The following is a 22,994-nucleotide window of genomic DNA, read 5'->3' as shown; positions in this document are numbered from 1 at the left end:
AATTCCTTTGGTGTCAACCAAATGACATCTTGTTTCCTATTCCTACTCATAGGATTTGAGATACATGTCATCTCATTTCCTACAAAATTCCTATTTCTATGACAATCCTATTCTATGAACCAAAAGAGGCCTTAGGGTTTTCAAGATACGGTGCAGACGGGCGTGCGCCCATATATTTTCTCTCGGGCGTAGCCAGGCCCAGTAGTAGATCGACACGGACCTTCCCAGCACGCACATGGCCCAGGCCCATCCCAGTATCAGTGTCGTGAATTCAAAATAAGATCACGATTTTGGAAAATGTTAGCAAATTCAATAAAGAACATTTCTAAAATTCTGTAAAAAAGGGAGAAAATATTAAAACCCGAATTCTTATAAAATGAGGTCAATTATTGGAAAAAACGAATATGTTTTAAAAAAAATGTTTCATTTTTTTACGATAGCGAAAATTTGTTGAAATTTTGATTAATTTCCGAAATGCAAACAAAATCTGAAATCATCCGGTTGATTAAACGAAAACTAAAGCCGCCCCCACGACCGTTAGATGCGTCCATCACAACCATCGCTCAGATCCCGTATCGCTCGCCCATAGTCCGCATCACACGCCTTGCCCTCAAGCATCCTCCCCCCTTCACATCGGGCAGTCGGTCACCGCTTGTCTCCGACCGCGTCCTCTATTGACTGTCTCGCCGGTGATGCTGCAAAGCAACACGCATCACATCTTCTTGTGTGCAGCAACGGCCGTCGGCGACTCACCGGGACGCCGCCAGCGACCGCTCGATTGCAACAATAGGACCTCCATTGCAGCGTCAGGAGTCGTCGGGAGCGCTCCATTGCAGCGTCGAGGGTCGCCGGCTACCGCTCCATTGCAACGCCGGGAGCTCCGTCACAGCGCCGGCAGCCGCCGCTGAGCGCTCCATTGCAGCGCAGGGAGTCGCCGGAGTGCTTCATTGCAGCGCTGGGGGTCGCCGGTGACCGCTCCGTCACAGTGCCCGGAGTCACTAGGCGCTCCATTGCAGCGCTTGGAGCCGCCGGCGAGCGCTCCTTTGCAGCGCCCACAGCCGTCATCGCAGCTCCGCGAGACGCCGACGAGCGCTACATCCTCGATTGTTGCCCCCTTGCAGCATCTACGTTGCCTCCAGCGACCGTCGTTGCCACGTGCAGCAACTGTGACAAGCAGTGGCCATCCTTTTGCTTTGCAGCAGCGGGCAGGAGTAGCGGATGCAGAAAACAAAACGGTGGTGTTCCTCCTGAAGGTGCACACGAATGAGGAGCAAAAAGCTCCCAACAGGGGCGGCCGTCGACTTGCTGGCGCTTGCCCTGATCTAGAGGGAGGGAAAACGAAGGACGAAGGCGAAGGATAGGGGCGAGGAGAAGAAAGTGAGTGGTTGTGCGGTTTGCTGCGTGGGGATAACGAAGAGGAATAGCGGCACGTGGGCCCAGGCCATGGGACGCGTGTCGATCGCTCGAGCCGACTTACACGCCGTGTAGATCAGCCGGATGAAAAAGAACGTTTCCCTTTTTTTGGAAAACATGAACAAATTTGAAATCCCAAACATTTTGCAAAACCAAATAATTTGTGACATTTTGAATTTCTATAATGATTTTGAAAAACTTTGAGTAAAAAAAAGGAAAATGAATATATTAAAAAGTGAAAGAAAAATACAAAACAGAAAAAATGTAAACCAAAACCAAAAATAAAAAAACGAAAACCAGTAAGAAACAGAAAAACTGCTAGGAACCTTTTGAAAAGTTCCCAAAACCGGCTTGGGACCATCTAGGGAACCCAGTAAATGTTAATATGTAACAGTAGTCCGACAAATATATAAAAGGTCTCATACCATTCAAAATATGTTATGTGTATTTTAGAAATGTTTAACATTCATTTGAAGAAATGTTCAGACATGGAAAAACTGTCATCATGTGTTAGAAAAATGTTCTTGACATTTTACAATAATATTGCCCAATGTACTAAAATCATGTAGTTTACAAAAAAAATTGCGTGTGGGTGTTTTTCATGGTCCCTATTCTTCCTGTCAAACCCGAATCGCATCCAGGATTATATTGCTTGTACTATCAGCTTGCACGGTGATCATCTCTGCTTTGCCAAAAAATACATTCAGAAACTGAACCAGCATCTTTTTTTTTCTTTTTCTTTTTTGAGGGAGAAACTGAACCAGCATCTGACGCTGCCTTGTGTTGCCCATATATACCTTTTCGGATTACTACTACACTAAGAAGTACAACTAGCTAGAATGCCATCTTCACTAAGTGAACCTCTTCAACAAGCGTCAACAAGCTTCATGATCGGCCTATGTGGAATTGATTCCCATGCGTAAGGCTGTATAGCTCCCATCACCGAGATATCATATGAGTAGTTTTCAACGAGCAAGGACCAAGCAACGGTTATCTCCACTTTACAATCACCAACCTCACAACTTTCTTCACTTATGTTGCTGAATTTGATTGGAAAGACGACACTTCCACTGATTTCTCCGGCCTGCACGAGAATTTCTAGCCTTCCTCTTGATTTCACAGATACAACTTGCCTCAACAGATCCAAATAACCCTCTTCACCCACAGGCATATCTCCAGCTTGTGAATCAAGCAGCAAAATACACCCAGCTGGCAGGGGTGGAGGCAGAAAATTTGGCCATTGGGTTCACTCCAGGGCTACATTCCGTCTAACTTTATTTTGGTTTGCCAAAGTATGTACCAACTCTCGAAAAATTTCCTTATTTTTTGACTCTTCTAACTCGTCATGGCCTTGGAAAGTTAGGCCTTAATGCAACAAGTATCTCAGGGAATCAATGAAAGCATTAAGTCAAATTCGATTTGCTTTTTTGTATGATCAGTTTGCTTATCAAGAGCAACCTGAATTGACTGAACTTGATTCATCAACGCAACACATCTTTCTACTATTACATTATGAAAGCTAATAACACTACCCTTACCCTCATGAGTATATAGTCTGCTTTTCTTGTTCCAACTGTTCTAGCTGTTAATTGCAAATGCACCAGTTCCAGCTTGTCCCTCGTCGTAATTTTTGAAAAGGTAGCAGAAGAAGGCCTAATTCACTTTATCATTATACTCAAGTCAAGGACCATACTCATCAACAATCTGGATTAAATCTCCATTGAGTATCTCCAATCTCCCCCTGTGGATAATCAAAATTAGACGATGGCCTATAAGGTCCCCTCGTTAAATATTTGCGCCTTCCCTCATCTTGCTTCTTTGGATTTCTCGTGTACTCCAAAATTCTCATCCGATCATCCGGATCATAAGGCAACTCATCTAAGTTAATTTCTGTATGAATATTAGGCTTTAGGAGACTTAACTGAAGTGAGATTCGACGCACTTTGCCTAGGTCTAATGGGTGACCTCGATGTGCCTGTATCATAATCTTGATCTAGTGACCAAGTTCCCTTTGAAAAATACCGCTCCATAGACTAGATCAATTAAAGTGCATGGATTTCTTTAGAAGACTAGGGCAAAACAATCACCGTTGTATTAGGCTATTAGAGAGAGAGAGAAGATGCGGCAATGTAATCTAACTACCTCAACTTTTAGGATTTAATTGTTGCCGACGTCGATCTGCGGCCGCCTGCTTGCCGCGGTCATGAGGCGGCGGCCGAGTCGCCAAGCAACACGAAGAGGCGAGATGGGAGTCGAAGAAACGAAAAGACGAACAATGAAAAAAAAACAGACGATAGATGAGGCGTGCCGCGTGTGGCTTCATGTTTGCGTGACTCACGGACTCCTGGTTTTTTTTTTGAACATCAGTACAGACGCAAGCGCTCATACATACGCGCATACACTCACCCCTATGAACGCACACACGCACACCCTACCCCTATGAGCACCTCCGAGAGACTGAGCCGGCATGTCATCTTGAAATTTACGAAGTCACCGTAGGCGCCTCGTCGTCGACGGGAACGTCTCCTCCCACTGAAAGCGCACCGCCGGAAATCCTGAAATAAATCCAAGAATAATGCAAGCACCAGGATTTGAACCCTGATGGGCTGGGGATACCACTGTCCCTCTAACCATCCAACCACAGGTTGGTTTGCCGGACTCCTGGTTTAGGCATGTGAATGGATTAGTGGGCTGTTGCTTTAGGGCCCTTTGTTCCACGTGAGGTATTTGTTGGGGTCAGACAAGATATTTTAGTGGATTCACGTCACGTAAATACGTATATATACGAACGTACCAAGCAAAATCCATTGGGTTCACTTGATGCCATTGCAAACAATCTTGATGCCATTGCCACAAGGCAATGAGCCCCGTACAACACGGACAACAAGGATAATGGCTTGGTGTGAATGTTCAAGCTGCTCACAGGCATAACATAACTCTATTTCACAAAGGCCCCGAAGGACACGGGTCGAAATAATATCACCATTATCAAGATCTTTTTCATCATAAAAAATGCTTTACTGATCAGTGTTCTATCTTTAGAATCCACCATGCCCTTAAGTTTTAGGTGGACTTCAGGGTTATATTGAGGCTTTAGTGGGGCTGTTGTGGGAGGGGAAACCCACCATTTGTTTGTCGACTATCGTGATTAGATCCGACGATAAAAATGAATTGACCAGATGTCGATAGTGTTGTTGCACGTCCTCTCGCGCATCTTCTCCCTTAGAGAATCCTTTGCATTGACACTCAGTCTTTCTAAGACAACTCTTTGCACTTTGAGAGTCCAAATTGGCTCCTCTCATGCTTTAAGCAATAGACCCCTTAATGATGAGGCACTTACGAATTGAATCCTCCCACTTAACCTTATCAACATCATAGTCCTTTTCAGGATATCATAATTTTTGTCACTAGGCACTACTATCCTCCCATTTTACCTTCTCAACAACATTGTCCTTTTTCAGGGTATCATAATTTTCACCGCCTTCTTTAGGTGTTTTCGGAGGATTATTAAGAAGAGCATAATTAATATTCAGCAAAGCCAACGTGATCTCAAGCTTCTCCTTATTTTAATTGCTACCATTTAAGTGCATGCCATTGAGCATTGCAACATGATGAGATTAAGAGACATTAAATGTTACTCCCTCCGTTTCTAAATAATATAAGCCTTTTTATTGATATAATCAAATACAAACTTTGGCCAAAGATGGATAAGAACAAAAAAATTATGGGCATGCATTTATGAACCATCTTTGGCCAAAAAAATAAATAGAAGCCACTTTATTAAATACTCATATATAAATTTCTTTATCAACCCGGTCCACATGAGCTTGGGTCAGAAATTGACAAGATTAATAAAATCATGTGGTCAAGATGCCCGTCATTCAACATGAACATAAGCCGCACTCAATTTAGAGGATTTGTAAATTTAATTTTGCAGCGGCGACATTATGGCATGATAATGATAATCATCATCATAACAAAAATGCCATCAAAGAAATAACTAAGCATAACAAAAAGTGTTAAAACAATTAAGCATGGCACATAGTTGCATGAGGAAGAATAGAAACGCTAGAGAATCATCTAACATTAATAAGCATGCAAGAATCCCTAAAATTTATACACATTAGCACTAAAGTGCCATCTCAGTTGTCGCTGTTTTTTCTTTTTTGAGAAACCACTGTTTTTTTTTGGTTTTTGAGGGGGAACCGCTGATTTAGTGTTTTTGAGACAATGGAACCGCTGATTTAGTATAAAGTTGCCAGAAATTGCATTACGGTCCATTACTATAATTTATTTATTTTTGTTATTATTGGACTGAAAATTCCTCCCGAGATGGGCCAGACAAACCGCCTGGGCCTGGGCTAGGAATACGAGGCGCCAGTGGCCCGTCCGCTGGCTACCGCGAGCCGTTGGATGGCGATCGGACGGTCCACAGCGTGCGCAGCTGGAACAAAATCAGCGCAGAGCGGCTGCCCCCAGCGAGCCCTCGATTTCCCCCCTCCCTTCTCTTCTTCACACCCGTGACGGCGACGAGCGAGCGAGAGAGCGGCGACAGCGAGCGCCTGCCGCAGTGGAGGAAGACAACGGCGCCGGCGAGTGTCTTTCGCCGGAGTCGCGTGCGGATTTTTCTAGCGCGCAGCTCCGGCGAGCGGTGCTCGTCGGTGACCTCTGCGACGCGGCCGAGCGCGTGCAGGCGTCCCCGCAACGACGACTGAGGCGCGTCACCAGATCCGTTACGGTGGTGGGTCCCCAACGCCTACAAGCAAGCGAAGGGCCACGGGAACAGCCCGTGCAGCGGGCGGCGTTGCTCCGGCGCCGCCGTGGCCAGCGACGACGGCGAGGTCCGTAAGGTTAACGTCGCTACCTTAATTGTAGGGGGATAGGGTTCTTAGGGAATTTTGTGGATTTTCGCACGAATTTTAAGGACAGGGTTTCGGATCAGCGGATGATTAGGAATAGCACACATTGATCCATTCGCCTTGGAAAATTTGACCCCTAGGGTTTCAGAATAAATGTATACCAGAGATGGTACTGAACTGTATATGTGAAGATATTAGATGAATCATGAATTATTGTCAGATTACATATACTGTACCAGAGTACAGAAGGGCAGCATTACAGTCTTACTTTAATAGATCTACAACTTCTGCTCCTTCCAATTCAATACAAATCACACTGAGTAATAACATTAATAGATCTACTTTAATAGTTTTACTTGATGTACCACAATAATTTTCTCTGCTTACTTCATCATAATAACATTTTTTATTTTGATATTTGTTCTTATTAAATTACTTAAAATTGACGCCCCTGCTCATGCCTCCAGTCAGATCTGACTCAAAGTAGATGCGATGTCGAAGCGGGACAGACACAGGGGAGGTGGAGGAGCTCCACTTACCCCGGAGGAGCAGGAGGACCAGGACATCGAGGATGCGGTGCAGAAGCGCCTGAAGACTGAATTCAGCAAGCTCAAGGGGGCGGAGAATAGGTGCAAGCGCGCTTTCACAGAGGCGGGTATGAGAGGTACCCTTGTCGCAGAGGAGCAGAAAACTATTGTTGTGAGTTATTTTCTACTTATTTCCTCGTAAATTGCTGTGGGCTACCTGTTTCTAGTTTCAAGCCCCGGCTTGCTAAACCTCTATTTTGAACAGAGTCAAAGTCTTCCAAAGTTTGAGCTTAAAGTTGATTGTTCTGCGCAAGAATTTACGGCGTACATTGAGAAAAGGAGAACACACATTAGAAAGGTTGCCTCATACAATTTTGGGGAAAGAATTGTTTCAACACCACCTGATCATATTGTAAGTCAGTGAACATGCCTTGTGTTTCTATAAGTGGTCTACATTTGAATGTTGCCTTGTCTGTCCATGAACATGGGTTCTGTGTATGATTGTGCAGGTTACATTCAGTATGACCGAAATGATGGAAACACCAGACCCAAATTCTCCAGCAGTATCAGTGTTGCAATTGCTTTGCTGTGATTGGAGTGGGTATTTCACCCTCTTTAGAGAAACCCCCGACTACTCACAGGATCCTAAGAAGAGGTATGAGAAAGGTGGTTTCCTGACATTTGCTGGAATGACAAAGAAGATGCAGTTCCCAGATATTTTTGGACCCATCACCGAGTTGCAGCAATATAAAGAATCATACACAGATGTGTAAGTCAACAGTACTTATTTATTGCAAGCTTTATTTTTTTATTTACTGCAACAAGTACTAGCTGAAATAAAAAAGCATGGGGGAACACTCAATAGGATGTTCTCTTTTGTGTGTTTGAAGAAAAATGTTACTTAATAGAATACACGCCATGGTAGTGCTCATGACATTGTTCAACTCTGTGATGCTCAATGCACTCAATCGCATTGCCATTTGTTGTGGTGAACATTTCTGTATTAACGTCATTTGCTCCACAAAGTAATTACATTGTTGGATGTCCAGTACGCTATAAAATGCTCAGTCAGGGGTAGTTAATTGTGGATAGAAAATTGTGTTAGTCTTGATCCAGTACAGTGTTCAGTCTGGCCCCTCATCTTATTTTAAACTTGGCAATACAAGCTTTAAATTTATTTTAAAGCTGTCACCAATATCTGTAGCGGACTTAATAAGAAACCATCGTGCGTTGTTAACTGATTGGATTCATTTTGTTTCTTGTACTTGATGAGTCCTCATGTCTAATTCCATGCTGAATATTTAGTTGAGTATCTATATCAGCTCACTGAAGATACTGATTGCTCCTGCTCAAATAATGAATTTATCAATAAGAATCTCTTAGCCCTTCACCGAACATACATGGCAGTTGAGGCCGGCATGGAATGCAGGTTACAGTTTCTGTGCTTTAGGGTCGCTCATAACTTCTGTAACCACATGATGATGGATGAATCACAAATGAGCATGTGCTTTGGCACATGGGTTGCGGGAAGGGAAAACCTACGGGACCATTTTATGCGCAACACCAGGTCCATTTTATGAGTGTAGGACCTAGGCCCCAAGGTACATACTACTATGCAGTTTATTGGGCTGGTGGTTGCTATTTGAACCCTGGCAAGCTTGGATCAATAAATTACCTGTTTGTGTGAAAAAGTATCATAGCTGCTGCTCTGTTTTCATGAATTCTTACTAATCGTAATCATATTCTTATCTCTAACTAGCAAAAGTTCATTGAGTTCTAATGTTGTCTTTTGTTTCACACAGGACAAAGGTTGAAATATTCAAGGGCTTTCTTAAGAGAATGACCTACGAAGTCAGAAAGCTCAATGTTCTCAATTGCCGAAGCTATTAAAGTTACCTTGTTCCTTTGCTGAACCTGTTGATGTTCATCCTTGGGGAGTGCCCGCGCTTCCCTGAAAGTGAGGACTTTGTGGTTGAGAACTGTGAGTTGCCTCGTTCTCATCTGAAAATGGTGACCCCAAGGCTGAGTGAATTGATCCGTGAATGGTCGAAATTATCAAAACTGGCGTTCATGTTTTTTATTGCTATTATCGAGTTCGACATGGAGTTTAGGGAGAGTCGTGTTAGTTTTGACGAAGCTAGAAAGGAGATGCACAGTCAAATTGATATGAGGGGGGGTGATCTAGTGCTGAATTTTTGCGGATCAGATGGAAACTTCAACTTGAGAACCTTGTTGGGAGGTTATCTTCGTCTGCTAAAATGTGAAAAGGAGGACATTATTAGGATCATCATGCGGACTAAGCATCAAGTCACTAACATTATCCATGAGCACAAACCAAAACTTGAAGAGCAAGACCTGACAAAGATGACAGCAGCCAAGAGGAGTATAGCAGAGCGCAGGAAAGCTGAAAACAATGCTGAGTATGCTCGCTGGGAGAGAATCAGGGATGAGGATGGGCAGAAGGTTCTAGATGTCCTATTGAATGATTTGCCCATCGTGTAGTTGCTGTAAAATGCTTTATATGTTACCTAGCAATTGCCATGAATGTTGTTGCCTGTCACTGAAGCTGGAGAGGATGAGGAAGAGGCTGGGTCTGAGAAGTGTGATGACCAGTGATGTGAAGATGACAGAAGTTGTTTTCTGGAGGTCAAAATGTCCAGTTGATGTTGTCTTGTGGCAATGTGTTTTGGCCCTAGTCTTGATTGATGGGCGCTGAAGTTGTATATGAATGGCAGTTGCTGCCTGTGTAGTTGTTGTCTTGTCGTTTTGGTATTATTATTTGGAACTCGGTTACTTGCTAATTGTGTAGTTGCCTTTCCGTTTTGATATGGTTTGGAACTCGGTTACTGGCTTACTGCTTTTTGTTTTGGACCTTGTTCTGTTAACGAGTACTATAATGGAACCGGGCTCCCAGTTTGGAGCCGTATATGGAGAAACAAAATACTACTGTATTATGTTTGTCTTTCCTTCCGTCATTATCCTCTGCAATATCTTTCCTTTCGGTTACAAGGGCACTGGAATTCTGGAACCGCAAGCAGGCCATCTACCACCTCAGGCCTCATTTGGTTTCAGGCCCAAGACACCTGCGCATTTGGAAGCCCACGAGTAAACCCAGGCATGGGCAGCCCGGCCGACCCGGCCCGAGCTTGGCCGAAAAACCTGGGTCGGGCCGGGTCGAGCTTGACGTTCGGGCCGGGCTTGGGCCTTGTTTTGCAGCCCGGAAGATAGTTCGGGCCAGGCTCAGGCTTGAAAATAGGGTGTATTTCGGGCTTCGGGCCGGGTCCAGGCTTGGGAAATGAAGGTCGGGCTTTTACAAGCTCGGCCCGAAACCCGGCCCGGCCTGACGTTTGCCTGGGTTTACCCACGAGACAGGGGCAGCTCAGCCCTTTCCGTGAAATCACTAATTGAGGAGTATTCGTTGCAAAGATCACTCTAATCCCGCTGGTTGCGACAAGTGGTGCACATGCAGCGTCAGTTATCGCAACCTGTGAGTTTTTCCTTTGTTCGTAGATCCGTTTATTCAAAACGTTTTATCTCTCAAACTGTGCGTCCAAATCTCGAACCGCTTTCGTCGTTGGATTCCTCACGTCGAGATCTTCAAAACTAGATCCCATGTTGATAGGTTTTGACGAACTTTTTTCACGAAGAAATCGGACAAAAAAATCGGATGAAAAAACCGAACCGGGAGCACAAGTTTTTTCTCTTTCCAAAAAGGCACGCCCGTGCCTCTCGCGAAAGCAAAACCGTGACTGTCGCGGAAGGAAAAAAAGAGAACGCGTTTTTTTCGTTTCCGAGGAGGCACGGCCGTGACCCTCGTGAAAGCACAACCGTGCCACTTTACGGAAGCAAAACCGTGACTCTTGCGAAAGAAAAAACAAAAAACATATTTTTTCCTTTCCGAGAGGCGCGGTCGTGACTCTCGCGAAAGCACAACCGTGCCTCCCGCGGAAGCAAAACCATGACTCTCATGAAAGAAAAAAAACAGAAAACATGTTTTTTTTCGTTTTCGAGAGGCACGGCCGTGACTCTCGCGAAAGCACACCCGTGCCTCTCGCGGAAGCAAAACCGTGACTCTCGCGAAAGAAAAAAAAGAAGAAAGTGTTTTTTTCGTTTTCGGGAGGCACGGCCGTAACTCTCGCGAAAGCAAAACCATGCCTCTCGCGAAAGCAAAACCATGACTCTAGTGAAAGGGGAAAAAAGAAAACGCGTTTTTTCACGCAAATTTTTTTTCAAATATATTTTGGTTGAAAAGCTAAGGAAGAGCGGTGGAAAACCAAAACGTCGAGAAAGCACGGAAAACCCGTTTAAAAAACTGAAAACATGTGCGGAAAAATAAAAAAACAAGATCCGGGAGAAGCGCCCAGAACGCGACACGTGGCGAATGGCTGAGAGCGCGTCAAGTGGCGCTGATCGTTGCGAGGCTCTCGAAGGAGCGCTCGTTAACTAGTTGCTCTCCCTTTCCGCGGCGGCGAGATCGAGCGCTCCACCTCCCTCCACCTCCACGCTCCGTCCCTCTAGCGGGGGTGATGGCGACGGAGGTCATCACCTTCTGGATCTCTCTCCCCTGCCTTTAAGTTCCTCACCTCCGACGAAGACGCGGCCGGGAGGTCATCCTCCTCTTTCACCAAGGTATGCCCTCCTCCTCCTCTTCTACCCGAGTGGTTTTCTTCTCCATGGTGATGCCTTCACTGCCACACGAGGACACGAGACCCAAAAACCTCCTCTTTGGTCTACTTCTTTTGTTTGCAGCGCCCCCGAGCCCCTAGCGTGATTGGTTTGTTCTCATGGCCCCAACAAATTATTATGGAAGAAAAATTCTTGTTCCTTGCCACTAGATGATTGGTGTTTTTCTTTCTGCCATCGTAATGACAATTGGGAGCAGCAAGATTAGATAATTATATTTAGACATACTAGTACATAGATTGACATAACTTGGAAGAATTAGTGATGGGTAATCGCTGCTAACTTGCGTTCTGGCGGATTGCCAAAGTGGAAGTGGTAATTACTATGTCGTTCAGGACATGAAAAATTTAGCGTTGAATGCCAGCTTTGTGTAGGTCTAGTTCAGTGAGCTTCCTATTGGTTTGTTTTTCTCTCCCTGCATAGCTAGCTAGCTTACTGTTAACATGTCATCTGCTGGATATTATATTTTTCCATGGCAAGATTAAAAATATAGAACTATCTATGATTACCTGGCACATATGTAGCTTATGTAGTTTCTTGTGCACTCTGTACTACCAGCATTTGATAGGTTGTACTTGGTGTGAAATTCATTGATGTTGATTTACACACACAAGTTTCATATGCATTGGTTAATAGTAGTTCTTCCCTAGTGCAGAGAGAACTAAAATGTAATGTAAGTCATGGTACTACGTTTATTCTGTTTCTGAGAAGTATTTTATTGTGTGTCAAATGCAGGTGCTCTGACATTAGAAGTTTGCCTTATCCAAAAACGCCGTGTTCAGTTGTTGGGTGCCTTTTGGTTCGTCGATCATGGAGAAGATTTCACCCGGAGCAAGAAAGGTATGTGAGCCATTCCCTTGACACGAAACTGCTGTAGACATCGTATTCATCAAATCTGATTCAATGCCACCAAGCAAGTACCAACCTGAAATAAATTGCTTGATGCATATAGCAACTTGCCTACTGCTGATCATTATGTCTCATTGTTCATTGATAGTTGCTCATATAGTGCTCTTCTTTGTTAAAACTGATTATCAGTTGCAGCGCTCTGACATTAGCAAGTGTTTTGCTTGATTTTAGTCTATGAGAAAATGTTGCTCTTAATTTTGTAGAATACCACTATGTTTGTATTTACTCTATTCCTAGGCTCCTACCTACTGGTATTGTTATTGCTTAGCAATATGTTCTGTAATATGTGGTAGCTAGTGCATATTCATGCGCTTCTTGAATGTATTGTGTGTTCTAAAATTGTTTAGCAAAAATACTATATGCATCTTTTGTGCCATAAACTGATAAGTATTCATTCGTGTGTCGAATGCAGGTGCTCTAACATTAGAAGTGTTTTGCTTTACCCGAAGAAGTTGTGTTCAATTGCTTGGTGCCTTTCGATTCGTCGGTCATTGAGAATATTTCACTCAGAGGAAGAAAGGTGTATGACGCAATCATCCCTTAGACACCGTCATTGAGGAAGCTTAATTTCTGCAAAACTACTACTCTTAACTATGTGTTTGTTCTGTTACTGTTATGCAGACTGTTCTTAATTCTGTTTATACACAATGAAATCTATTCAGAATACTCTTTATAACAAAACTACTACTCTTAACTATGTGTTTGTTCCGTTACTGTCATGCAGACTGTTCTTAATTCTGTTTATACACAATGCAATCTATGCAGAATGCTCTTTCTAATAAAACTACTACTCTTAACTATATTTCTCTGCCTAGTATTGACAGTGGTCTTATTTCAGTATATAAGATTTTTTTTTTGAAAAACTACTACAGAACTTGGTTCCACAACCATGTGTCCACGGTGATGGGTTGGATGAGACTTATCATGTAATCGAGTTAGTTTTGTTACGGTTTGATCCCTAGTATCCACTATGTTCTGAGATTGATGTTGCTATGACTTTGCTATGTTTAATGCTTGTCACTAGGGCCCGAGTGCCATGATTTCAGATTTGAACCTATTATGTTTTCATGAATATATGTGAGTTCTTGATCCTATCTTGCAAGTTATAGTCACCTACTACGTGTTATGATCCGGCAACTCTGGAGTGACAATAGTCGGGACACTTCCCGGTGATGACCGTAGTTTGAGGAGTTCATGTATTCATTAAATGCTAATGCTTTGGTCCGGTTCTCTATTAAAAGGAGGACTTAATATTCCTTAGTTTCCATTAGGACCCCGCTGCCACGGGAGGGTAGGACAAAAGATGTCATGCAAGTTCTTTTTCATAAACGCGTATGACTATATTCAGAATATATGCCTACATTATATTGATGAATTGGAGCTAGTTCTGTGTCACCCTAGGTTATAACTGTTGCATGATGAATGCCATCCGACATAATTATCCATTACTGATCCATTGCCTACGAGCTTTTCACATATTGATGTTTGCTTAGTTATTTTTCCGTTGCCACTGTTACAATTGCTACGAAACTGCTACTGTTACTTTTGTTGCCGTTACCGTTACTTTCATACTACTTTGCTGCAGATATTAAGTCTTTCAGGTGTGGTTGAATTGACAACTCAGCTGCTAATACTTGAGAATATTCTTTGGCTCCCCTTGTGTCGAATCAATAAATTTGGGTTGAATACTCTACCCTCGAAAACTGTTGCGATCCCCTATACTTGTGGGTTATCGTCACTGCATGATTCCATTGGAATGGTTAGTTTTGTTAGAAACAAGGTGCCATCTTCTATACAATTTTTTCTGCTTGTTCTTTTTTTTTGTGGTCATCAGCTACAGTCCTAGTTGGTTTTCGCCTGGGCATCTAAACAAAGTGCCATGTATTGGTTTGTGAACTGGTTCTTAGGCTGCCTTCCCTCTTTTTTTTAGATAATAAGACTTCACTTTTCATAAATCTATGTTTGTTTTATCCTTAGTTTTCCAATTATACAATTCTCTTCCCAGTAATTATTACTGAAATTTATGCCACAGTAATCGCAAATAGTAGTTTGTTTTGTGTTTTTATTCTTTTTATCAACAATTCATGTTGCTCATTACTAGAAATCCAAGCTCTGGTCATACACTTGTCAATTGGATACATGATTCTAACTTTCTTACTTTTTTCATAGTTCAGGCAACATCAAGCTGTGTTACCTGATGTCGAAGCCAAGTGGGGAGAAGATCGCCTTGCTTTATCACCTTGCAGCTCATCTTATTTAAAAGTGTCTTTGCCTCGGACATCACAACTCCTTGGACATCACAACTTGATAATTTAGAACTGTTTGTAGTGACCAAACTTGAGCAATGATGTATCAATGCCGGCTGTAATTATTGCTTTCGTGTCGGCACACGAAAACAATTTTGGTCCACAATTGATCGCCGTGAAATGTGAACCGATCAATATTAAACCTTTTTGAAGTGATGGATTTCAGTTCTAATATTTTTCAAACTTCTACTTTAGATGGATTCTGAATTCTCTTGTGTTTGTATTTTATAGAATTCTTTCAGAATTATTTGTGGAATATTTACCTATGACCTGTGTCTATTTCATGTAAATTCTTTGTTATATTTGCATTAGCATGTGTGGGGGTTCTCCTTCCCTGCCGTTACCATTTGGGCAACAGGGACAGTGGGGTTATCTTCCCCATGGTGAGAGGGATCGGGGATGCACAAGGAAAATCCACGCTGGGGGATTGGTGGCCAGGGCTGTATTCACCTGGGAACGATAATCCCCCATGGAAGTGTGGAGAAAATCACACCCGTGCTTATTTTTACCCTGGAATTTCTCTCCCGAGCAACCAAACATAGCCTAATAGGAAAAGTGGTCATTGCCCACAACGGGGTAAGAATGACTTCCCATCTGGCTCGACGAGCATGCACAAAGTGTACTGCAATTTCACCGCCAAAAACAATAAGCAGCTCCACCAATAAGCTAGAAATAAGATCTACGTATATCTCCACCAATAAGCTAGAAATGACAAAGTTGGCTTACCAAGCACAACAACATAAATATGCATAACAGGAAGATGAAATATAGACCTTGTCTTATACTACATCATAATAGTACAGGAACAATTAGCATAGACACAAGACCAAAGTTATCAGAGAAGAATGCCTTGTATCATAGTGGTAGGAACAATTAGCACACACAATAAGCTAGAAGTAGCAGACAACTTCACCAGGCAACAGTTCACATGATATCAACAAGCGTCAGCAAGCTTCATGATGGGCATACGTGGAATTGATTCCCATGCGTAAGGGTGTACAGATCCATTCACCGAGATATCATGCTGGCTTTCAATGAGTAAGGACCAAGCAACAGTTATCTGCACTTCACAATCACCAAGCTTACAACTTTTTCGACTTACGTTGCTGAATTTGGTTGGAAAGACGACACTTTGACTGATTCCTCCAGCCTGCATGAGAATTTCCAGGCTCCCTCTTGATTTTACAGATACAACCTGTCTCGACAGATCTAGATAACCCTCTTTACTCATAGGCATTTTTCCAGCTTGTGAATCAAGCAGCAAAACATGCCCAGAGCCACTGCCTTCAGTTTTGTCCCCAGGTAGCGTGGAGCAAATGACTTTGATGCCGTTGTCACAAGGCAATGAGCCCTTAACAACACGGACACCGAGGATAGTGGCTTGGTGTGATTGTTCAAGATGATCATAGCATAAATCAATGTCACAAAGGCCACGGAGGAGACACGTAGAAACACCGTCATAATCATCGAAGGCTTTACTGATCAATGTGGTATCTTTAGATTCCACTGTGCCCTTTAACTTTAGATGAACTTCAATTGTAACAGTGTCCTTGGACATAATTGCACGAGACGGGCCAGTCAAGTGCAAGAAAGGATACTGCAAGCATCATTATTCACCATTAGCATGTAAACAAAGATGCAAACAATAAGAGAAAGAACAGGAAAAATACCCATGCATACCTCTGTCGTGAGGATTTGGCAGTCATCCCTAGTGCGAAGGAAGAGAAGGTTGCGACGATAGTCCACAACATCTCGGGCAGCGACTACACCGTATACCTTCAGTGGCCACTCAAGGGTGAAGCCTTCTCTTTCTGCAACTTTAATAGAGTAGACCTGCATGGTCCTCCCGAGTTCAGCACCCACTTCGGTGTGGCCTGGTATGATTTGGGTAAAGTACATAGGGCTCAATAATGCTGCATGCAACCAAGTTAAGTATGTGTTAGAAATCTAACGTGAACTACCTAAAGATTGCTTTTGCTGTCCATTATGAATAAAGAAGAATCAATGATTAAAGTAAATCACTATGCTAACAGAATGAATTAGCTTGCTTGAGACATGCAGTAAATGGAAGAAGAAAAGGAACTAACAAAAACCATATCACTAGCACATTTACTCACTTGGGTCTTCGAAGCTGCCAAAGTTGCTGCGCCTACATTCCCAATCTCTACGGTAAGCATTGAAATAATACTCCTCAGCCACCTTCGTCGCCTCATACACATCCTCAACTTCCACATCCTTATCCCTGTCCAGGTTTAACTTTATCAATTCCAATCCCTCTCTGAAATCTGGCATCCATTGACCAAGCCGGTCAAAAACTGCAGAGATAAACTTCAATGTGGAGCAATAGTGTGCGAAGGGCTCCCGAATAAGCATGCATATCGCTAGAAATTTTGGTTCTGTTGAGACTAGCTGGCACATGTTGTCCCACAGATCATCAAACTGCCGGGAGAGCAGAGCTAATTTGAAGCTGACCCTCGGCACCACCTCAGCCCTAACAGTCTCTGCCTCTGCCTCCTCAATCTTGTTTCTGACAGATTCAGCTATGGGGATTGAGTTATTGACCGGCAGCTCATTGAACTGCTTGGAGACTGATTTGCCACCGTCACCAATCTTGCTCTGTGTCTGTACCATTATGCCTTCATTGCCAATGCTCGCCAATTTAAACTCGCCACTGCTTCCCTTCGACGACTTCCCTCCAGTATCCATCTCAATGCCATCGCCAATTTTGCTCTGGGTATCTGTCAATTTCCCTTTATTGCTGATCCAACAGGCATTCTGCATCGCGCGGATCCTCTTCTGGGTCTCATAATTGAAAAGACCAAAGATCTTATTCGACAGCTCATACATATCCAATTTCAACACCTGAAGATTCTTGTATTCCGCAGAGCCGTAATATCCAATCTCCACCATCTTCTTCTCCTGGGCCTGGATCCAGCAGATACTCTTCTGCATGAAGATTGCAGCCTGGCAGAGCTCCTCGCTTAAAATGGGCTCGCCACTTCTTCCCTTCAAATTCCCTGTGGTCGCCATCCCACTGTCATCTGACTGTAGCATCTTTGAGTGAACGAGGGACCAAGCAACAGTAATCTCAACCTTAGAGCCATCAGCAAGGGAGCATTCACATTCACTTGTGTTGTATTTTTCAGATTCAAGGACGAATTTAGCAGCAATCTCAGTCTGTGAATCGTCCATTATGAGGACCTGCAGCTTTCCATTTAATTCCACAGAAACTACATTCCTTGCCAGATCAAGGTAGCCATTTTCAGTCATAGGCATTCTTCCACATTTTGAATCAAGCAGCCAAACTTGCCTACATGATGCTTGCTCAGCGATATCTTCACTACCCTCCTGAGGCAATGAATAGCAAACAACTCCACCACCATGTAGAAAAGGCAACGATTCCTGTTTTGGTGTAACAGCCACACTCAAGATAGTGGCCTGGACCGACTGTTTAAGTTGCTCACAGCACAACTCCACTTTGCAAAAGTCATTTTTGGCAAGATAGGTACCGGAATTGTCAGCATTGTAAAAGCCAAATGTACTGATCAATGGTGTATCTTCCGATTTTTTTGTGCCCTTTACTATTAATTGGATTTCAATGTAAATAGTATCCATCGAGACAATTGCACGAACCGGGCCCGTCAAGTGCAAGAAAGAATCCTGCAGGCATCATCATTTGCCATTGACTGTTCAACAAGGATGCAGGCAACAAGCAAAAGATCAAGAAAACAAAAATACCATACATACATTTTCTTCGAGGATTTGACAGTGCTCTCTTGAACAGAGGAATAGAGGGTTGCGACGACGGTCCACAGCATCACGGACTGCAACCACTCCATACACCGGCAGTGGCAAAAAATCGGGTTTTACTAGTGATACTTTGATGGAGTAGATTTGTAAGGTACTCCCAGCGACAGCTTCAGTTGGAATGTGGCCTGGTGTGCAATGCGTAAATTGCATGGGGCTCAATAACGCTGCATGCAAGTTAAGTACGAGTTAGAGATCTAACATGAAGTAACTAGTCTATTCAAGAAGAATATATCCGAATCAATCTGGTTACATAATAAAGTGGACTAAATTCCAATTTGGAAGGAATCAGCTTCCTTGAGACATGCAGTATGTCAAATAACTACCATCGGGTAACTAGCATGCATGCATGTTTACTCACTCTGGTTTTCGAAGCTGTGGCCATCCTTGCCCCATATGCGTTCCCAGTACAGACAGTATGCAGCGAATTTCTTCTCCTCCATCTCCATGGAGTGTTTTTGGCCTTCCCTGGGGCTGTCGTTCTCCAACTCCTTCATTGCTGACAAGAAAGATTCTGATTTCAACTTGATAATTGTTGATTTCACTTTGAAGTCGAAGGCTGGGTCCATTTGCTGGAGCATGCTAATACGTTCAGAGATCAATTGCAATTTGGAGATACGAGATAGATATGGCTCAGAAATAAACTTCTTCATGGTGCTCCTTATATCTTTGTTTTCTGGGGAGAACGATCTCAAAATGTTACACATCTCATGCCTCAGCTCATCGATCTGCTCGGAAAACAACGACAGTCTGAAGCCGAACCTAAGCACTGCCATTGCCTCCTCCCTGATGGTTTTTTCTTCAAATACCTTAAGAATGTCAGCACCCACCACTTCTTCAAATTTCAACAGGATTTGGACTGTCAATTCTTGCACAGTTTCCCATCGGAGTTGACTGTCTGCCTGGCCAACGATCCACTCATTGGCCTCATTTGCAAACAGATCAAACAGCTCCTCGATTTCTGTGTCTCCGCCTATCTCTCCACCGGTGAGGATTCCGGCACGGTAGAGCAGATTCTTGAGCTCTAGGGATCCGGCACTCCTGCTTCTCTCCGACGACTTCCCTCCGGCTTCCATCTCTCCGCCGTCGCCAATCTTGCTCTGGGTCTCCATCGATTCCCCTTCATTGCCGATCCAACCGGCGCTCTGCATCGCGCCCATCCTGTGCCACAATTGAAAGATCCTGTCCGTCAAGACGGCCATATCCACTCTGAAATCCGGAAGATTATCATAGCCAGAGTCGCTATGTGCAATCTCCTCGATCCTGGCCTCCTGGTCCTGGGCCTCGATCCATCGGATGCTCTCCCGCATGCAGATTCCAGCCTGATAGAGCTCCTCGGTAAACATGGACTCGCCACTCCTTCCCATCGAACTCCCTGCGGTGTCCAACTCGTTTTTTTGCTCGGGGGAAAGCAAAGATCCCCCAGCATAGGGTTTTCAAGATACGGTGCAGACGGGCGTGCGCCCAGATATTTTCTCTCAGGCGTAGCCAGGCCCAGTAGATCGAGACGGACCTTCCCGGCAGCCCAGCCCAGTATCACTGTCGTCATTTCAAAATAAGACCACGAATTCACCTAAAAGAATAAGATCACGAATTTGGAAAATGTTAGCAAATTCAATAACGAACATTTCTAAAATGCTGTAAAAAATGGAGGAAAAAATTAAATCCCGATTTTTTTATAAAAATGAATATTTCTTGAAAAAAATGAACATTTATTTACGATAGCAAAAATTTGTTGAAATTTTGATTAATTTACGAAATGCAAACAAAATCTGAAAACATGATTTTTTTTGGAAAACATGAACAAATTTTAAATCCCAAACATTTTGCAAAACCGAATAATTTTTGACATTTTGAATTTCTTTAATGATTTTGACAAACTTTGAGTAAAAAACAAGGAAAATGAATAAATTAAAAAGTGAAAGAAAAATACAAAACAGAAAAAATGTAAACCAAAACCAAAAATAAAAGACCGAAAAACCGCTAGGAACCTTTTGAAAAGTTCCCAAAACCGGCTTGGGACCATCTAGGGAACCCAGAAAATGTTAATATGTAAAAGTAGTCCGACAAATATATAAAAGGTCTCATACCATTCAAGATATGTTACGTGTATTTTAAATATGTTTAACATTCATTTGAAGAAATGTTCAGACATGAAAAAACTGTCATCATGTGTTAGAAAAATGTTCTTGACATTTTACAATAATATTGTCCAATGTACTAAAATCATGTAGTTTACAAACAAAAATTGCGTGTGGGTGTTTTTCATGGTCCCTATTCTTCCTGTCAAACTCGAATCGCATCCAGGATTATACTGCTTGTACTATCAGCTTGCACGGTGATCATCTCTGCTTTGCCAAAAAATACATTCAGAAACTGAACCAGCATCTTTTTTTTCTTTTTTTTTTGAGGGAGAAACTGAACCAGCATCTGACGCTGCCTTGTGTTGCCCATATATGCCTTTTCGGATTACTATTACACTAAGAAGTACAACTAGCTAGAATGCCATCTTCACTAAGTGAACCTCTTCAACAAGCGTCAACAAGCTTCATGATCGGCCTACGTGGAATTGATTCCCATGCGTAAGGGTGTATAGCTCCCATCACCGAGATTTCATACTGCTTTTCAACGAGCAAGGACCAAGCAACGGTTATCTCCACTTCACAACTACCAAGCTCGCAACTTTCTCGACTTATGTCGCTGAATTTGGTTGGGAAGACGACACTTCCACTGATTTCTCCAGCCTTCATGAGAATTTCAAGCCTTCCTCTTGATTTTACAGATACAACTTGCCTCAACAGATCTAGATAACCCTCTTCACCCACACGCATATCTCCAGCTTGTGAATCAAGCAGCAAAATACACCCAGCTGGGCGCTTACCACCGCCTTCGGTTTTGTCCTCAGGTAGTGCGGAGCAAACTATCTTGATGCCATTGCCACAAGGCAATGAGCCCCGTACAACACGGACACCGAGGATAGTGGCTTGGTGTGAATGTTCAAGTTGCTCACAGCATAACTCTATTTCACAAAGGCCCTGAAGGACACGGGTGGAAATAATATCACCACTATCAAGATCTTTTTCATCATAAAAAAAGGCTTTACTGATCAATGTTCTATCTTTAGACTCCACCGTGCCCTTAAGTTTTAGGTGGACTTCAATCGTAACTGCGGGTTCCATTATGCCCCCAGACATAATTGCACGAGAAGGGCCAGTCAAGTGCAAAAAAGGATCCTGCAAGCATCATTGTTCACCATTAACTTGCCAACAAAGATGCGAACAATAAGAAAAATAACAGGAAAATATCCATGCACACCTGTTTTGTCAGGATTTGGCAGTCATCCCTAGTGCGATAGAAGAGAAGATTGTGACGATAGTCCACAGGATCTCGGGCAGCAACTACACCATATACCTTCAGTGGCCACTCGAGGGTGAAGCCTTCTCTTTCTGCGACTTTAATGGAGTAAACCTGCATGGTCCTCCCGACTTCAGCACCCAGTGACGATGTGTGTTGGAAGTAGTTCCAAGATTGATATGATCATCAACGCACACTCCCTATACTTTCGGGATTAGTGTTGAACCTAAATAAGTGTTATTTGGTGTTTGCGTTGAGCATGAATATGATTTGATCATGTTTATTGCAAACGGTTATTCATTTAAATTAGAGAATAATTGTTGTTATGTTTACATGAATAAAACCTTCTATGGTCATACACCCAATGAAAATGGTTTGTTGGATCTCGATCGTAGTGATACACATATTCATAATATTAAAGCCAAAAGATGCAAAGCTAATAATGATAGTGCAACTTATTTGTGGCACTGCCATTTTAGGTCATATTGGTGTAAAGCGCATGAAGAAACTCCATACTGATGGACTTTTGGAATCACTTGATTATGAATCACTCGGTACTTGCGAACCATGCCTCATGGGCAAGATGACTAAGACTCCGTTCTCCGGAACAATGGAGCAAGAAACTGACTTATTGGAAATAATACATACTGATGTATGCAATCCGATGAGTGTTGAGGCTCGTGGCGGGTATCATTATTTTCTGACCATCACAGATGAATTGAGCAGATATGGGTATATCTACTTGATGAAACATAAGTCTGAAACATTTGAAAAGTTCATATAATTTCAGAGTGAAGTAGAAAATCATCGAAACAAGAAAATAAAGTTTCTACGATCTGATCGTGGAGGAGAATATTTGAGTTACGAGTTTGGTCTTCATTTGAAACAATGCGGAATAGTTTCACAACTCACGCCACCTGGAACACGACAGCGTAATGGTGTGTCTGAACATCATAACCATACTTTATTAGATATGGTGCAATCTATGATGTTACTTACCGATTTACCACTATCGTTTTGGGGTTATGCATTAGAGACAACTGCATTCACGTTAAAAAGGCACCATCTAAATCCGTTGAGACGACACCATATGAACTGTGGTTTGGCAAGAAACCAAAGTTGTCGTTTATTAAAGT

General features: G+C 42.9%; 3 protein-coding genes across 4 annotated transcripts; 1 reads left to right on the top strand and 2 right to left on the bottom strand.

Moving 5' to 3' along the window:
* The first annotated feature begins 5,904 nt into the window (after window positions 1–5,904).
* LOC125539956 lies at window positions 5,905–9,774 on the top strand. Of its 2 annotated transcripts, none has more exons than XM_048703509.1 (5): window positions 5,905–6,254; window positions 6,740–6,971; window positions 7,065–7,211; window positions 7,309–7,568; window positions 8,602–9,774. In XM_048703509.1, exons 2-5 carry the CDS (start codon window positions 6,765–6,767, stop codon window positions 8,687–8,689), a joined length of 702 nt encoding a protein of 233 aa, XP_048559466.1. In that variant the 5' UTR covers window positions 5,905–6,254; window positions 6,740–6,764; the 3' UTR covers window positions 8,690–9,774. The 2 variants fall into 2 exon arrangements, with proteins under 2 accessions (XP_048559466.1, XP_048559467.1); XM_048703510.1 differs by having other exon boundaries at window positions 5,905–6,263.
* A 5,632-nt stretch (window positions 9,775–15,406) lies between these two features.
* Window positions 15,407–20,850, bottom strand: LOC125538062. Its single transcript, XM_048701366.1, has 7 exons — window positions 20,797–20,850; window positions 20,018–20,077; window positions 18,866–19,904; window positions 18,445–18,671; window positions 16,815–18,357; window positions 16,378–16,610; window positions 15,407–16,294 (listed from the first exon to the last, which is right to left on the bottom strand). The coding sequence occupies exons 1-7, from the start codon at window positions 20,848–20,850 to the stop codon at window positions 15,632–15,634; spliced, it is 3,819 nt and encodes a 1,272-aa protein (XP_048557323.1). The 3' UTR covers window positions 15,407–15,631.
* Window positions 20,851–21,022: 172 nt separating this feature from the next.
* On the bottom strand, window positions 21,023–21,978 carry LOC125534250. Its single transcript, XM_048697517.1, has 2 exons — window positions 21,820–21,978; window positions 21,023–21,737 (listed from the first exon to the last, which is right to left on the bottom strand). The coding sequence occupies exons 1-2, from the start codon at window positions 21,976–21,978 to the stop codon at window positions 21,033–21,035; spliced, it is 864 nt and encodes a 287-aa protein (XP_048553474.1). The 3' UTR covers window positions 21,023–21,032.
* Window positions 21,979–22,994: the final 1,016 nt, after the last annotated feature.

Source organism: Triticum urartu, chromosome 2 (assembly GCF_003073215.2).
Source record: "Triticum urartu cultivar G1812 chromosome 2, Tu2.1, whole genome shotgun sequence".
Taxonomy (NCBI): Eukaryota; Viridiplantae; Streptophyta; class Magnoliopsida; order Poales; family Poaceae; genus Triticum; species Triticum urartu.
This window is presented reverse-complemented; position numbering and strand designations above follow the sequence as displayed.

Bases quoted from the DNA above. Each gene is read 5' to 3' on its own strand.
- LOC125534250 (XM_048697517.1), bottom strand. From the start codon at position 21,978: ATGCAGGTTTACTCCATTAAAGTCGCAGAAAGAGAAGGCTTCACCCTC. The intron at 21,738-21,819 runs GTGTGCATGGAT...TGATGCTTGCAG, and splicing joins GCCAAATCCTGACAAAACAG to GATCCTTTTTTGCACTTGAC.
- LOC125538062 (XM_048701366.1), bottom strand. From the start codon at position 20,850: ATGATCACCGTGCAAGCTGATAGTACAAGCAGTATAATCCTGGATGCG. The intron at 18,672-18,865 runs GTGAGTAAACAT...ACTTGCATGCAG, and splicing joins CCACAGCTTCGAAAACCAGA to CGTTATTGAGCCCCATGCAA. The intron at 16,611-16,814 runs GTGAGTAAATGT...GGTTGCATGCAG, and splicing joins TGGCAGCTTCGAAGACCCAA to CATTATTGAGCCCTATGTAC.
- LOC125539956 (XM_048703509.1), top strand. From the start codon at position 6,765: ATGTCGAAGCGGGACAGACACAGGGGAGGTGGAGGAGCTCCACTTACC. The intron at 6,972-7,064 runs GTGAGTTATTTT...TATTTTGAACAG, and splicing joins AGGAGCAGAAAACTATTGTT to AGTCAAAGTCTTCCAAAGTT. The intron at 7,569-8,601 runs GTAAGTCAACAG...TGTTTCACACAG, and splicing joins AAAGAATCATACACAGATGT to GACAAAGGTTGAAATATTCA.